Here is a 15,068-nt window from a genome sequence, read left to right as displayed (position 1 = left end):
ACAGAAATGAGGAAGAAGGGAAAGCAAACTGAAAAAAGGAATATGGAGTGACAGAAGCAAATGGTATCTCAAAACATAACTCTTGCCAAGACAAATGTTATGATGATAAGAAGGTGGAGCACAAATTTCCAAGTATCTGGATCTTAGTCTAAATGAAAACTGTTTGACCTCTAAAAATCCTACTTCCTATTGCTTAATAACCAAACTTTGAATTCATAGTACATTTTAAATAGCAGACAGAGTAGTAAACTAAATATTTAAAATAAACAATTTATACAATAAGCCACAAGTATTTGAGTAAAAATAAGCTTAAATATAAATAAATGTCAACTACTTAATTTCTTATTATTCCACAGTAATCATTTACTTTTTCAAAAGGTCACCAAAAATAAGCAGCTCTTTGGTGCTATTTCGAAATATATTTAACAAAATTTATTCCTTTTTCTTCAATTTACTATGACATAGTTTATGGAAATAATTTAAGGCAAATCTTTTTATTTATTTATTTTTGTTTGTTTTTGGGTCACACCCAGCAGTGCTCAGGGGCTACTCTTGGCTCTATGCTCAGAAATCACTGCTGGCAGGCTTGGGGGATCATGTGGAATGCCAGGATTCAAACCACCATCCTTCTGCATGCAAGGCAAATGCCCTACCTATATACCTCTTCAGCCTCAAGGCAAATCATTTTGATCTAACAGAAATCAATGTAAATTAAGTGACATCAGTCTGGACATGTTGATTTACTATTAATTTACCAATTAAATGTTTTCCTCCACAGCCCTTTCATGCAGACTCTTCCAGTAAGTCAAAATAAACAAAAAGCCCACATTTTCTTCAAGATAGTGTCAGAAAAAAGTGATTTCTCCACAGAGACTGCCACACTTCACAAAGAACAAGAACAATCAGTGCTGGAGGGAATGTGAAGAGAAAGGAACTCTCATTCACTGCTCGTGGGAATGCCATCTAGTCCAGACTTTATGGAAAACAATATAGAGATTCTCAAAAAACTGAAAATTGAACTCCCATATGATCCAGCTATACCATTCCTAGAGATATACCCCAGAAACACAAAACTACAATACAAAATGCCTTCCTCACACCTATATTCACTGCAGCACTATTCACAATAGCTAGATTCTGGAAACAACCAAGATGTCCTTCAACAGATGAATGACTAAAGAAACTGTGATAGATATACACAATGGAATATTATGCAGCCGTCTGGAGAGATGAAGTCATAAAATTGTCCTATTCATGGCTGTACATGGAATCTATTATGCTTAATGAAATAAGTTAGAGGGAGAGAGATGGACACAAAATAGTCTCACTCATCAATAGGTTTTAAGAAAAATAAAAGACATTATTGTAATAATCCCAGAGACAGTAGAGTGAAGGAAGGGCTGGAAGGACTGGCTCACATGATATGAAGCTCACTACAAAGAGTGGTGAGTGCAGTTAGAGAAATAACTACACTGACTACTATCATAACAATGCTAATGAGTGAGTAGAATGCCTGTTTCAAATACAGGTGGGGGGAGGTATATGGAGGGCATTGATGATGGGGTGTTTTTTATGCACTCGTGAAGGGGGTGTTCCTTATATGACTGAAACACACCTACAATCATATCTGTAATCAAGGTGCTTAAATATATTATTTAAAAAAAGAGAAAAAAGTGAGTTAAGAACCTTTTAAAAATGGGGCTGGAATGATAGCACATTGGGTAGTGCATTTGCCTTGCACACAGCTGACCTAGGTTCGATCCCCATCATACCATATGGACCCACAAGCACCACTAGGAATGACTTCTGCGTGCAGAACCCTAAGTAACCTATAAAAACCCCTGAGTGTGGTCCCTCTGAAAAAACGAACAGCTTTTTCAATTTAAATGTGTTATGGATGTGTGTTAGTTATGGTGACAATTTTTCTTACCTACTTTTAGCTATTGATAAAGGTTCTTGGTAATTAAAGGAGAATTAAGGCATGAAATTCATTGCAGTTGTAAAATTTTTGTAAATCATCTAGGATCAGATGGTTTTATATTATATCTGATTTAGCTCAGAGTTCAATGAGAGAGAACCATAGCAGAATATCAGGGTACAAAATAGTGGGCTTTACTCTGAGATCCTAGAACAGTGTTTATACTCATGAAAGAAATAATATGAATACCACCAAACTACAACTTATTTTCAAAATTGTGATAACAAAAACAAAAAAAATTCATTAAACATAAAACATTTCCTATTAAACATAAAAGAACAAAGCCATTTATTAATGTTCAGCAGCAGACTCCTAATCATTGGCAATATTTTATTTAAAGTGGAAATGAAGTCTTAGCACTGGAAGACCTCTGATATGATAAAAGCTTAATATGTTTGCAACTCGTGTCTTGTAACAGAAAATAAACATAAGCCAATGCTTCTTCAAATATTTTAAAATGTAAAGCAAATATGAGTATGGCTTAGTAATGACATTGTTCAAAGTATAGACAAAATGCAATTCACCAGAAAACAAATCTATAATTTGTAAAACAAAATCTGGCAATATGACCATCACAAAGATAAAGGGGTACACAAGGAATGTTTTAAGACTTCCAAACAAGGTTACCTGTTTTATATCTCGAACAAGATGGTGCAAGAGCATATTAGGAGGTCCCTGTTTCTGTGTGAAAGAAAAAGAATTATTTAAATACTATGCACTAGAAGAAAAGAACTTTCAAAATTTCTTAAATAATCCAAAACACCAAAAAGTTTCTTCAACATTTTTAGTAATGAAGCATAAACCATATTCATTCTAAAGTACATGTTTTTTAACAAAAATACAATTAGGTTTCTGGGAAGGAAACTAGAGACATTGGTGAAGGGAAAAGGACACTGATAAAAGGGCTTGTGTTGGAACATTGTACACCTGAAACTCAATCATGAATAACTTGGTAAAGCATAGTGATTAAGTTTTTAAATGGTTTTTAAATTATAAACAATTAAGTATAAGTGGGGACTAAAGTATTTTATAAGGTAAGGTATACATGTGCAGTAGAAATTAGTTAAATCTATTTTAAAAAATAAATGTTAAGGAATTCAAAGAGATATCTCATCAGGTAAGATACTTGTCTTGCATGCAGCCAAACTGAACAATCCACCCACCCTATATGGCCCTCCATGTCCTTCCAGAAATGTTTCTTGAGTACAAGTGTAAGACCTAAACACAGCTGGGTGTGGCCCAAAACCTCCCCCCGGAAAGAATAAATCGTAACTAATTTTTCCTTAATCATATATAATTATATTCTGATGAGTTATCTATTAAAATTTATCATTCTTAATTAAGCTTTTAAGGAATTCAGTGAAGAATATGGACCACTTAACAGAGTTCACATAATCTAACAAGGAAAAGGAAACCCAAATTTAGGGGGAAAAAACAACAATATGAAGATATGTAAGAACAAAAGGAGTTGTAAATAATGTGTACTATAGCTACAGATCATTATGAACTAGAGTATTCCAAAATCCCTAAAAAGAACTTTGAAAAAAAGGGTACAATGAGTGCATAGGGAACTTGCCTTGCTTACAACAGACTTAGAATTCATCTCTTGACCTCCATATAATCTCCTGAGTGCACCAGGAATAATTCTTGAATGCAGAAACAGGAGTAAACACTGAACAGTGCAGATGTGCCCCATAAAGGAAGGAGAAAAAAGAATAGAAGGAAAGGAGGAAGGACAGAGAGTAAGATGAAAAGAAATGGGTAAATATTTCAAGGTTGATGCATGGTTTTATTAATGGGAGATACTGCTATAATAAAGGGCCAGTCTAGTTTCATTGCGTATTTGCACAGCAAAGTTGCAGAAAGATTATTTTAGCAGTGGCTTTAGTTTGACAAGTGTCAACTTGGGGCCAGAGCAATTGCACAGTGGTAGAGTGTTTGCCTTGCACATGGCTGACCCAGGATGGACCATGGTTCAATCCCCTGGAGACCTATATGGTCCCCCAGCCAGAGTGATTTCTGAGCTCATAGCTCCCCTGAGCATCACTGGGTGTTGCCCAAAAATTTAAAAAAAAAAAGTCTACTAAAAAGTAATTTGTTCTTATTCCCATCTATGGTTCTAAGTGTATCTTACTAGAATATTTTTACATTGGTATGTGGTTTTCTGTTCTTAAATTCAAATAGTGTTTATTTCTTTTCTTTTAAAACAAGGAAATATTAGGATAAAATTTAATTGGGAAAACTGTTTCTTTTTCTCTTTATTCTGTCTTTGAATAAAAACATTTAAGTAGTATCACATATTCAATATTTGGCTTAAAGAAATCTAATTCATCAATAAAGCATTGTTGGCTTGGGAAATATCACCTCTAGTGGTCAGAACTAACAGTACCAAAGAACAACCAGGATTACACTTTGAGATATTGGGACAGAGGTGTTTACACCATAAGGTGCCAGGAATCAATCTCAGAACTTTGCACATACAAAGCATGTGATCTAACACTTGAATCGCATCCTTACATGATTAAAAGATCTTAAGGAAGATTAGTGATGAAATGTCCAAATACCCACTGTATTATAGAGCTCTTCCAATCGAGGGATGGTAAGAAAGCGATGAAGGTTCACTCCATATTCTATTAAGAGTTTCACAAAATTCACTCGATCCATCACTAATGCATCTAGCATAGCTTGTTCCAGGGCACCAGGCTTCAAATCATAGGAATAAATAAGAAATATGAAGATATTTTAGAAAGTAGAAACAATCAAAGAATTACATGAGTTGAACTAAAAACTATACAGACATCATAATCACAAAATTAAATCTCATTATGAAAAAAGTTCAGGCTTGAGTCAATAAACAATAAATTTTTATTTTGTCTTGTTTTGTTTGTTTGTTTGTTTTTGTTTGTGTTGGGTCCATACCCAGCAGTGCTCAGGGTTTACTCCTGGCTCTACACTAGGAAATTACTCCTGACAGGCTCAGAGAACAATATGGGGTGCCAGGGATTGGTCCTGAGTTGGCTACACGCAAAGCAAACTCCCTACCACTGTGCTATTGCTCCAGCCCCAAGATAAAATAAAATATTAAAAACAAATGTGAGTGCATAAAAGACTTCCTGAGTGAATTTGCTCTTGAGTGCGAAGACTGATGGGCTATTATAAAGAAATATTAATGCTTCCCAAACCCAAAGTAACCTATAGTTTTCATACAAGTCTACTAAAAAAAAATCAGTTTTTTTTCTTTTCTGCTTTTATAATTTGTCCTGTTTTTTATTTAACTCTACCTGATGTTTGGGCACAAGTTGTGAATTTAATATACTCAAGCTTTTGTCTAAAATCCCACTACACAGTAAATTCAAATCTTTTTCAAAGTGACTCTACAACACAGAAGGACAAGAATATGTTTTGGTAGGAGGAATAGAGATGGATAAACAGTAATTGATTAATCAATGACCAGATTAATACTTTAAAAAGTTGAGAAACAAATAAATTTATTCCACTGAATTCTAGAAATATACAAGAAAATAAATAAATACATGTTCAATTTCATGCTGATAGCTCCCTGTTTCCTATTTTATTTTCATAAACTAGTATCAAAGCTTTTAAAACTAGGGATTGAGGATTTTATGGTAGTATAATTAATATAATCGTAAGCCATGCAATATTCAGTTTTCCCATTTGTGAATCTCAAACCCACTAAAAGTTTCACCTACAGTAGTCTCAGAATTGCTTAAGCTTTCTCAAGTCTCTACTCACAATCAAACAAACAAAAAATCCAGAACCAGCCAGCAGAGCATGAAGCATCACCTAGGAACTGTCATATCGAGCGGGAAGGTGAGTTCAAGACAACTACCATTAAAATCCTCAATTAATGTGCATGTTTTGCATTCAAGAACTTCAAGTTCAATCTCCAGCAATGATTCTCAAGTGTGACTGGGAACAATCTGAGCAATCTCGAATTGAGAACCAAGCCAAGAATAGAGGCTGAGCATCACTGGGTGTGGGAGGAAAAAAACATTAGCTATTTGGTTCTTATAAGTAGCAGGTCTGGATGGTTATTCTAGCAGTGTCTTTGTACCACTTGGTGCTTTAAACACTTGTGGGTTGACAAAACCACAATTTTCAAAATTAAAACGTAAAGCATAAATATCATTATTACTATAGGTATATTTCTTTTCCTGTTTTCTCTGTTCTAACTTCTACTATAAACCTATATTAATGAGCATGTACTTTAATGCAAGAAGAAACTGTTTTAAATAAACAATGCAAATATATGTTAAAACTTTAAATTTCCTGGTGCAGGAGAGGTAGCATGGAGGCAAGGCATTTTCCTTTCATGCAGAAGGTCATTGGTTCGAATCCCGGCATCCCATAAGGTCCCCCGGGTCTCCCAGGAGCTATTTCTGAGCATGGAGCCAGGATAACTCCTGAGCACTGCCAGGTGTGACCCAAAAACAAAAACAAACAAACAAACAAAAAACTTTAAATATTCTCTCCATTCTAAATTTTCCACATTTCCTTACCCATTTTCAATTGGTCTGAAGCAGAGCCAGATTTGTGGTGGGGAAAGAGGGTGGCGGTGGAAACCAGGGATTTGTAGTGATTTTTAGAGAGACAACATAGATGATAGAAATGTCTTTGTTATTCCTGGGTAGCCACACCTCTCCCAAAATATTTAGTCTCTTCTTCAATTTTTTATGTGTCCCTCTCTAATATACAAATAAACAAACAAACAAATATGAAACACATTTCTTTCCAAATGATATAATTTTCACTATACCTTCCAATGTTGCCCATAAATTAAGATATGTTTTTTGGCAATGTCCATTCTGTCCCAAGCCATTGCTAGATTTAATTGTTCTGATGCTGTTAGATTGGTGCCTAGGATGAAATAAAGGAACAAACATATTCTATTTAAAATATCAGCCTAATAGGGCGAGGGAGATAGCACAGAGGACAGGGCATTTGCCTTGTACAAGACTGACCCAAGTTCTATCTCAGATGCTCTATATTACCCCCTGAGACTGCCAGGAATGATCTCTGAGGGCAGAACCAGGAGTTAACCCTAAATACAGATGAATCCTGTGCCAGAAACTAAAATAAAATATTAAAAGTAAATAAATAAAATAAAAACAAAAATAATACAAAATGTCAGCCTAAAATGTCATGGAATGTGAAAAGTGAGGAACAACTCTAACTTTATTCAGACACTTACCCTTTAGGAGAGCCGTCAGGATTGCCAAATCAAGGTCTTGTGACTCCTCAGAATCAGCATCAAATATAGTAATCTAGAACCATTCAAAGGGAGAAAGGCTGACATTTTCAGAACTAGAAAATAAATATTTCAAAGTGTTTACAAAATTTACTTGCACTATTTACTGAGAAAAAAAACATTCCCTATTAATGTAAAAAAAGTTAACTTATTTTTTTTACATATAACAGAGAACACTTTTTAAATAGGATAACTGAGAACTATAGACATGTGGCAGAAAATGAGTTTTAAACCTAAATGCCCAAAAAGAAACATAGGAATGTTTACTTTACATTGTATACTTTATATGTTCTAGCAAAAAAAAACCTCAGTATTATTCCTAAATTAAAAGAAGACATTTCCTCTTTTTTAAAGAAATATCAAATGAGGACCTTCTATAAACTAGCCTTGAAAGTATGTCCTACTTTTTAATTAATCCCAAAGAATTGTCATATAAGTGAGGCATCAAAAACTTCACAGAGAAAATATGATGAATAGCACTGTTTTTACAATATCAAAAATTATAGCAACAGTGCAACTAATTTTTTAAATATAAGCAAGCCTTCATTGATGATTTTCAAAATTTATGACCTGAAAATTTGGTTTTCCAAATTATTTATGTGTGTACATACTTGAAAGTACACTGCTAAGTGTAGACATGGCTATTTGAGAACTAAAGTCCCAGAGGCTTTTCACATATTTTCCCATTTTATGTCTAATCTCAACTTGATCAGATGGCTTTTTGAAATGATATGCTTAAATAGTACCAAAATCTTATATGATTTGACATTACATTTAAGTCCTAGAACAATCTTCGTGAACAAGGAACTGGAGCAATAGCACAGCGATAGGGCATTTGCTTTGCACAGTCAAATTGCACAGGGTTCAATCCCTGGCATCCCATATCGTCTGTCCCTTGAGTCTGCCAGGGGTGATTTCTGAGTGCAAAACACTCATGAGCACCATGAGTGTTGCCGTAAACAAAGTCAAAAATTTCTGTGAACCATGGTATATCTGCATATTTATTCTAATTCTAAGATTCATATTACATAAGTCACTGATAAAAAAATTTTAATCAAAGTACCCTAAAACAATTTCCTTAATCTTATTGTCCACAAGTTTTTTAATTCATTTTTCTATCCCAGAATAGATTCTCATATCCCATTGTGCCATGTATCCCCCATGCTTTCCAAGGAACCCTTTATAGATATTAGAATATAACCATCAAACCCAGCAGTCAAGTTCACTTAAAGTATGAGCATGTCTCTACCATCTAGAAATATTTTTGTATAATTTTCTTTTTTTTTTTTTTTTGGTTTTTGGGCCACACCCGGTAACGCTCAGGGGTTACTCCTGGCTATGCGCTCAGAAGTTGCTCCTGGCTTGGGGGACCATATGGGACACCGGGGGATCGAACCACGATCCGTCCAAGGCTAGCGCAGGCAGGCACCTTACCTCTAGCGCCACCCCCCTCTATACCAAGCACCCCATATGGTCCTTCTAGTATTGCTAGGACTGATCATTGAGTGCAGATCTAGAAGCTCTGAGCACTATTGGATATGACCCAAAACCAAAAACAAAATAAGTCAAGTTCTAAAAAGTTATTTATCTATAATCAGTTTAAAATGTTAAATTATATGCTTTAAAATTTTTATTGAAAATGACCAGTATAATTAGTTTTAAATTTGCATTTTTTTTCATCAGCAGAACTAAGTGATCAACTCATCTTACTCACAGAATCTCTATGCTCCATGCACGCCATTAGAATTTGAAATAGGTGTTTGGACTGTTTAAGACTAAAGTTGAAAGTGTTTTGAATCATGCAGATGATTTCCTCTTTGACCTGAGAACGCAGAGCTCTGAAAGACAATTGGGCATTCTAATGATGCAAAGTAAGAAGCAGGCAACATCACATAAAAGCATCTGCCTCATTGGAAGGTTCTTTGGGCAGATCTGCTACGACAGCAAAGGAGCAGAAAGCAAAGCATAAAAAGCATAAAAGGCAGGCATTAAAAAAAAAAAGACTAAACTTGAAAGGAATAAAGGGATCTGGAAAAAATATTCTCTGGTCCTAGATTGTTGATCTATTAGATTTGCAGAAATAAAGAGCATCACAAGCTGAAGAATTGTAGTACCCCAAAAAGGCTTACAAGCCAGTATTCATGGGGGGGGAGGGCTTTAAAAAGATAGAAAGAAGAAAAGAACAGAAGAAAAAGCAGAAGAAAAAAGAAATGAGGCAAGAGCCATAGAGAGCAGGTCTAGCATAAACAAGTGAATAAATGGTTAGTAAGGAAATTAGCAGGAATGACTAACTTGTGAACCCACAGATAATAAAATCTAAATAATTCCCATTTTCTTTTGAAATGGGAAGAATTTCGACACTAAATAGGTGACAGCAAAAAAAATACTGCCTTCTTATTTCAAAAGTGGCAAAAGATCAAATCTTTACTAATGATCCCCATTGAATCCATAAATGTCAGGATGTCAATTTCCTTCTCCACTGCCCACTGACAGTGAAGTGGCAAAACACCCCCCATCCCTCTAGCTTCAAATACAAAGAGCCATCAACTCACCCTTCATCTGCTAATTGCTTGTGGGTGAAGGCCAGGAGGTCAGCTGCCCTGCCAGTGCCTTCACACACCACCACAGGATCTTTGTCCTTCACAATCTCCAACACAGAGAGAATGACATTGGGGCCTCCTTCTACCACCAGCCCCACCACAGGCACACCTTGTCTTGAGCCTGTTTCAGACGACAACAAATGCCAAACTGTTAGAAAGAGCCCATCTCAGCTTTCCAGACACCAGCCTTTCATAACCACATCTAAGCATCACTTTTATGTTGCTTGTTTCTTTGTTTTATTTTTGTTTTAGCTATAATTGGTGGTACACAGGTATTACTTCTGACTCTGCACTCCTAGAGGGAAACTCAGGAAACCAGTATGAGATGCTGGGGGTGGGTAATGTTGAACCCAAGTTCATGGTATGCAAGGCAAAACACCCTATTAACTGTATATCACTCTGGTCCCTAATCATTACATGCCCTCAACCCCTCTCTGCTTTGACTCCCTGCTTGTTTACCTGCAGACCAAGCCAACAGATAGGACTTTACATACAAATAGCATAAACAAGATGAGAACATCTTTAAGCTTTCTCAAGTTAGAGAAGGCCAAGATTTTTAATACATTTTCAAGTCCTCAGAGAATTTTGACTTTTCCTTGTGAAAAATGTCAAAGTTATCTCAAAGAAAAAGATAGTATAGGCTTTCTGCCTTTCTTCAATACAAGCTGCTTAAATGGTAGTTATTTCTAGGAACAAGATTGGATGGACAGCTCTCAAAGGCTTTTTATTTTAATTTATGCCATCTTTTACTATTTTACTCTCTCATCTTAGGGTCAGAAACAGCAGTGCTCGAGGCTTTCTCCTGGATATGCACTCAGGAGTCACTTCTAACAAAGCTCAGGAGACTGTATAAGGTGCCTGGGATTGAACTTGGCCAAGCTGCATACAGAGTCCTGCCTGTTTTTATGCATTATTTAAACATACAAAAAGAGAAAGAACATGAAGAATTTGTTTTTTCAAAGACATTGTTTCCAGAGGAAGAGGAAAAATAGAAAGAAAATGCCTGGTAAAAATTATGGAAATGGATGCAATAGACACACAGAGAAGCAGAAATGGAAATACTTGAAATTCCATAATTTAGCAAGCCAATGATAATTGAATAATACTAATAAAATTTTTTTATTTTAAGATGCTAAGTGAAAAAGTCAGAGTTGTATACTAGTATGTTCCTATTTACTTTTTCAAATCCAATTCTATATTTATATTACATAGATATACATGCAGTCGCCTACATAAACTATAAATGAGACCATTCTGGAGATATAAACATCAAAAGGTGATGAATAGAGAAGGATGAGAAATCAGAAACAAGCTGAGAGAGCACTTTGACTCTTTAGACATTAGGTTTATTATCTGATTTATCATTTATAACACTCAAGTGTTCCAAAGATAAAAACTCAGCATGTCATAGTCATAACCAAACGGCACAGTTTGGGCCTCATGTATTATACAGCATCTTTCTCTACCTTAACTTAAGTCATTTACTTACTCTCGAAGAGAAGTATCTACAAGAACAGTGTTTATGAGGGACCTGAGCCCCATCCCAGTCTTCCTTTCTCCCTCCCAATCATCTCTCATTTTCTCTCTTCCTTATCTTTCCTTCCCTCTTTCTTTCCCTTCTTTCCATTCCCATTCCTCTTTTCCTTCTTTCCTCCTTTCTTTCTTGTATGTATGCCATTGTGCATATATCTTCAGGTAATTTATCCATGTTTTTGCTGCTTTCATATCAATTTTCCTTAGACTAATGAATATTATCCATCCACTGAATTGATTCTCCACAGTAAAGTCCTCAAAATCCATCCTAAATTTCAAAACCTTTGAGAGCAGAGATAATTGATCATTCTGACCAAGACTCAGGAGCTTTCACACACATGTACATATGGAAATTTGGCAAGGAATACACAAAACAAAATTTTGGTTCTCCAGGGCATACCTTATAGCATTGCACAGAACCCTTCCATAATTTTATCAGTAGAGACAAGACAGTTTCAGCAACAGACATTTCAAACCCAAATAGGGCCCTCCCTGCAAAGACTTCTTCAGTGACTTCTTCAGTGAACCCTCATCTTCTCTCTTTTGAAGGTCAACTTCACCTATAATCTCCACACTCCAAAGGCAACCACAGACCTCCTCTTTCTCCTTTCCTGACCTAGATAATCCTCCAAGCCTTTCTCCACATTCGGTTCTAAGTGATAGGCAATGCTTCCCAGAGTCCCTCCCAGGCCCCTCATCCTAACTAGCTGATTCTTATAGCAAAGAGGGAAGAATGGAAAGATTAAATATTCACTGGGGATGTGCTATGAACCAAAAGTATTTTTGACAGATCTAAAATACTGTATCTCAGTCCATTCACACAAAGAGCACCTGCCTCTCTATAAAGATTCCCACCTCCTCACCAAGGAAGCATAGATATTCTGGCCCATTTCTTTCCCTCCTGTAGATGGCCTAAATGGCCTCAAAGATCACTGCCAGAGTGACTCAACATGAACAACTTCTAAGGCTGTCATATCTCAAAGACCTGACCTGATTCAGGACTCCCCACCCCCATCTGAGAGGCCATCTTTCCTGATGATCAAAGGTGATCTCCCACCCTGATCAGGTTAAATTCCTAATTGTTCCTCAAGCTCTTTCTGAGACTTCCTATTTCTCCGGACACTCAAATTGACCCAAAGAACTATTGAGAGTCTCCATTCTTCACCCAAATTTACCTATTTTGTTCCTCCGATACTTCTTTCTCCTGTCGCACAATTCTCCATCCTCTTCTGCCTGGCTCTCTTGCATTTACAAGGCAGACTTTTTGCTAGAAACTCTTTAAACATGATGACAGATTGTCCCAATCCCCACTGGATATTGGTTGATCCCTTATGGTACTCACGGCTATGAATCTTCTGCAAAGAGAGGTACTTCTCCAGATTCCGCCTGAGTTTCATCTCATTTCCATACTTGCCCACTGTCCCATCATCAGACAGGATGAAGTGGGAGTGCATGCTATTGAGTGTGGTCAGCTTGCTGAGAGGGTTGCCAAAAGTTTGATACAGGCACACCACCTAGGTGACAGTGAAAACAGGGATGGTTAGAGCTGGAGATCCTTCCCTAGGTCCACCACAGGCTCCACAGACCTGTCTTTCCACACTACAATATTTTTGTTGAAATGTTTAAAAAAATATAGCTTGAAGGCCTAGTGATAATTCAAAGATTAAGTCCTATGATTTGCATGAACCCATCAAAATTTTATCTCTGGCACCACATGGTCCATGTTTGCGAGCTCTGATGGTGCCCAGAATCACAGAGCTTAAGCAGCATCACATTCTTGAGCCATAGCATTGAACAGCCAGGTAAGTTGGCCAACTATCTCCAGAAGGAACCCTCAAATCTTTTAATAATCAAAAAAGTAATTTTAGTGACAGGGATGCAACCCAGGAGGTACAATATACACTTTGCATCTGTAAGACATGCAATACATTTCAATACATAGCACCACATGGTCCCCAGAACACTGTAACATGGCCTCCTGAGCTTTGTTGAGTTTGGCATCACCAAGAATTGCCCCTCAAAAAAATAAATAAAATAAAATAAATTTATTTTTTTTAATTTTTGTATTGTTGTGTTTTTCTTCTGTTTTCCCTTTCTTCTCTTAAATTGATATTTATAGCCTCTAGAAGGACTGCTCCCATTTTTTGCTTGTTTGATCTTTGCCCCATTTTATTATATTATTTTTTTTCTTTCCTTCAAACAGAGCCACATAACCTGAACCATCTTGTTCCGCCTCACAAATGGAGGTGAAATAATGGAGGGTACCAAGACCAAACAGTCATATGAACATTAAGTAGACATAAAAAAATGATCAGACTTAAACACCAAATCTAAAGCCAATGACACAAAATCAATGCCCAGTCTACAGCATGCTGGACACAGAGGGACCACTTATATTAGCAGCCAGGGTGTGGGTATAGGAAGGAGATATGGGATGCGTGCTAGGAAGAGGAGTGGAGGGAAGACAGCATTGGTGATGGGAATGCCCCTTATTCAATGTAGCTATGTAGCTATGTATCAAAATGTTACTTTGAAAGATTTGTAATCCACTTTTATCAAAATAAAAATTTACTACACTTGACCTTAGCCAAAAGGCCAAGAAGCGATCAAAATAAAAATTTAAAAAAAACCTTAAAAAATTTAAAATATAAACTCCTATGTAGTCTTCTTTAAATTAAATGAAGAATCCACTTGAATATTAATAATTTCCCTTATCTAGTATACATACCTGTGCTCTGATCATATATGATTAGCCAGTCATTGAGCTACATAAGAATTGTTATGTAGGGACTGGGCGGTGGCGCTAGAGGTAAGGTGCCTGCCTTGCCTGCACTAGCCTAGGATAGTTCGATCCCCCAGCGTTCCATATGGTCCCCCAAGCCAGGAGCGACTTCTGAGCGCATAACCAGGAGTAACCCCTGAGCGTCACTGGGTGTGGCCCAAAAAAACAAAAACAAAAACAAAACAAAACAAAAAAAAAAGAATTGTTATGTAAGTTCAACAGCACTTGTACACATTACATCCAGCCAGGTTCCCTTGGCCATAGTTTTGCATGGTCAGATAGATAAAATGATCCTAGAGTCTGCATAGGATTCTTCTACTTAATAACTTGAACTCTAGATAATGCCTGGCTCAATTTTCAGCTTATTATCGCCTGTAAAAGCAAGGGGGACAATAATTCCTATATCAGAATTCCTATGTATAATGGGAAATATTTCACTCTCCAAAAGCTTATTTCTTCTTCCTCTTATTATTATGGTTATACAGATTAATATTAACTCTCACAAGATCAACTAAGAAAGTATATGGCTTCAAGTAGAAAGGCAGGGGACATAAGTCATATACTAGCACTTTTACTTGAGTGTGAATTAGGAGACATAAGTCATTAATGCATATTAAAAAGCTCAGTGAATAAGATCCAGAAATCCAAATATTTATAACAAATTTTTGCCAGACACAAATGATTAATCTAGGGGCCAGAGAGATAGTGCAGCGGTAAGGCGTTTGCCTTGCATGCAGAAGGACGGTGGTTCGAATACCAGCACCCCAGGGCGATTTCAGAGCAGAGAGCCAGTAGTAATCCCTGAGCACTGCCGAGTGTGACCCCCCCCCCAAAAAAAAGAAAAAAAATTAATCTATTTAGAAAATTAAAACAATTAACATTTTGTTTATGGGACACTAGTTTGGT

At 36.4% G+C, this 15,068-nt stretch overlaps 1 protein-coding gene across 1 annotated transcript in view; it reads right to left on the bottom strand.

Annotated features, from left to right (window-relative positions):
- Window positions 1–15,068, bottom strand: part of TRPM6 (transient receptor potential cation channel subfamily M member 6) — a 136,922-nt gene that overhangs the window by 96,729 nt on the left and 25,125 nt on the right. Inside the window, exons 6-12 of the mRNA XM_049769755.1 lie at window positions 12,723–12,894; window positions 9,800–9,968; window positions 8,962–9,085; window positions 7,191–7,263; window positions 6,756–6,856; window positions 4,547–4,681; window positions 2,606–2,659 (exon numbers count right to left, since the gene is read on the bottom strand). Coding sequence (XP_049625712.1) covers window positions 2,606–2,659; window positions 4,547–4,681; window positions 6,756–6,856; window positions 7,191–7,263; window positions 8,962–9,085; window positions 9,800–9,968; window positions 12,723–12,894 — 828 coding nt within the window. The remainder of the gene's footprint in view (window positions 1–2,605; window positions 2,660–4,546; window positions 4,682–6,755; window positions 6,857–7,190; window positions 7,264–8,961; window positions 9,086–9,799; window positions 9,969–12,722; window positions 12,895–15,068) is intronic.

This window comes from Suncus etruscus, chromosome 3 (genome assembly GCF_024139225.1).
Source record: "Suncus etruscus isolate mSunEtr1 chromosome 3, mSunEtr1.pri.cur, whole genome shotgun sequence".
In the NCBI taxonomy this organism is placed as follows: domain Eukaryota; kingdom Metazoa; phylum Chordata; class Mammalia; order Eulipotyphla; family Soricidae; genus Suncus; species Suncus etruscus.
The sequence above is the reverse complement of the archived record's forward strand: the minus strand, read 5'-3'. Positions and strand labels throughout refer to the sequence as shown.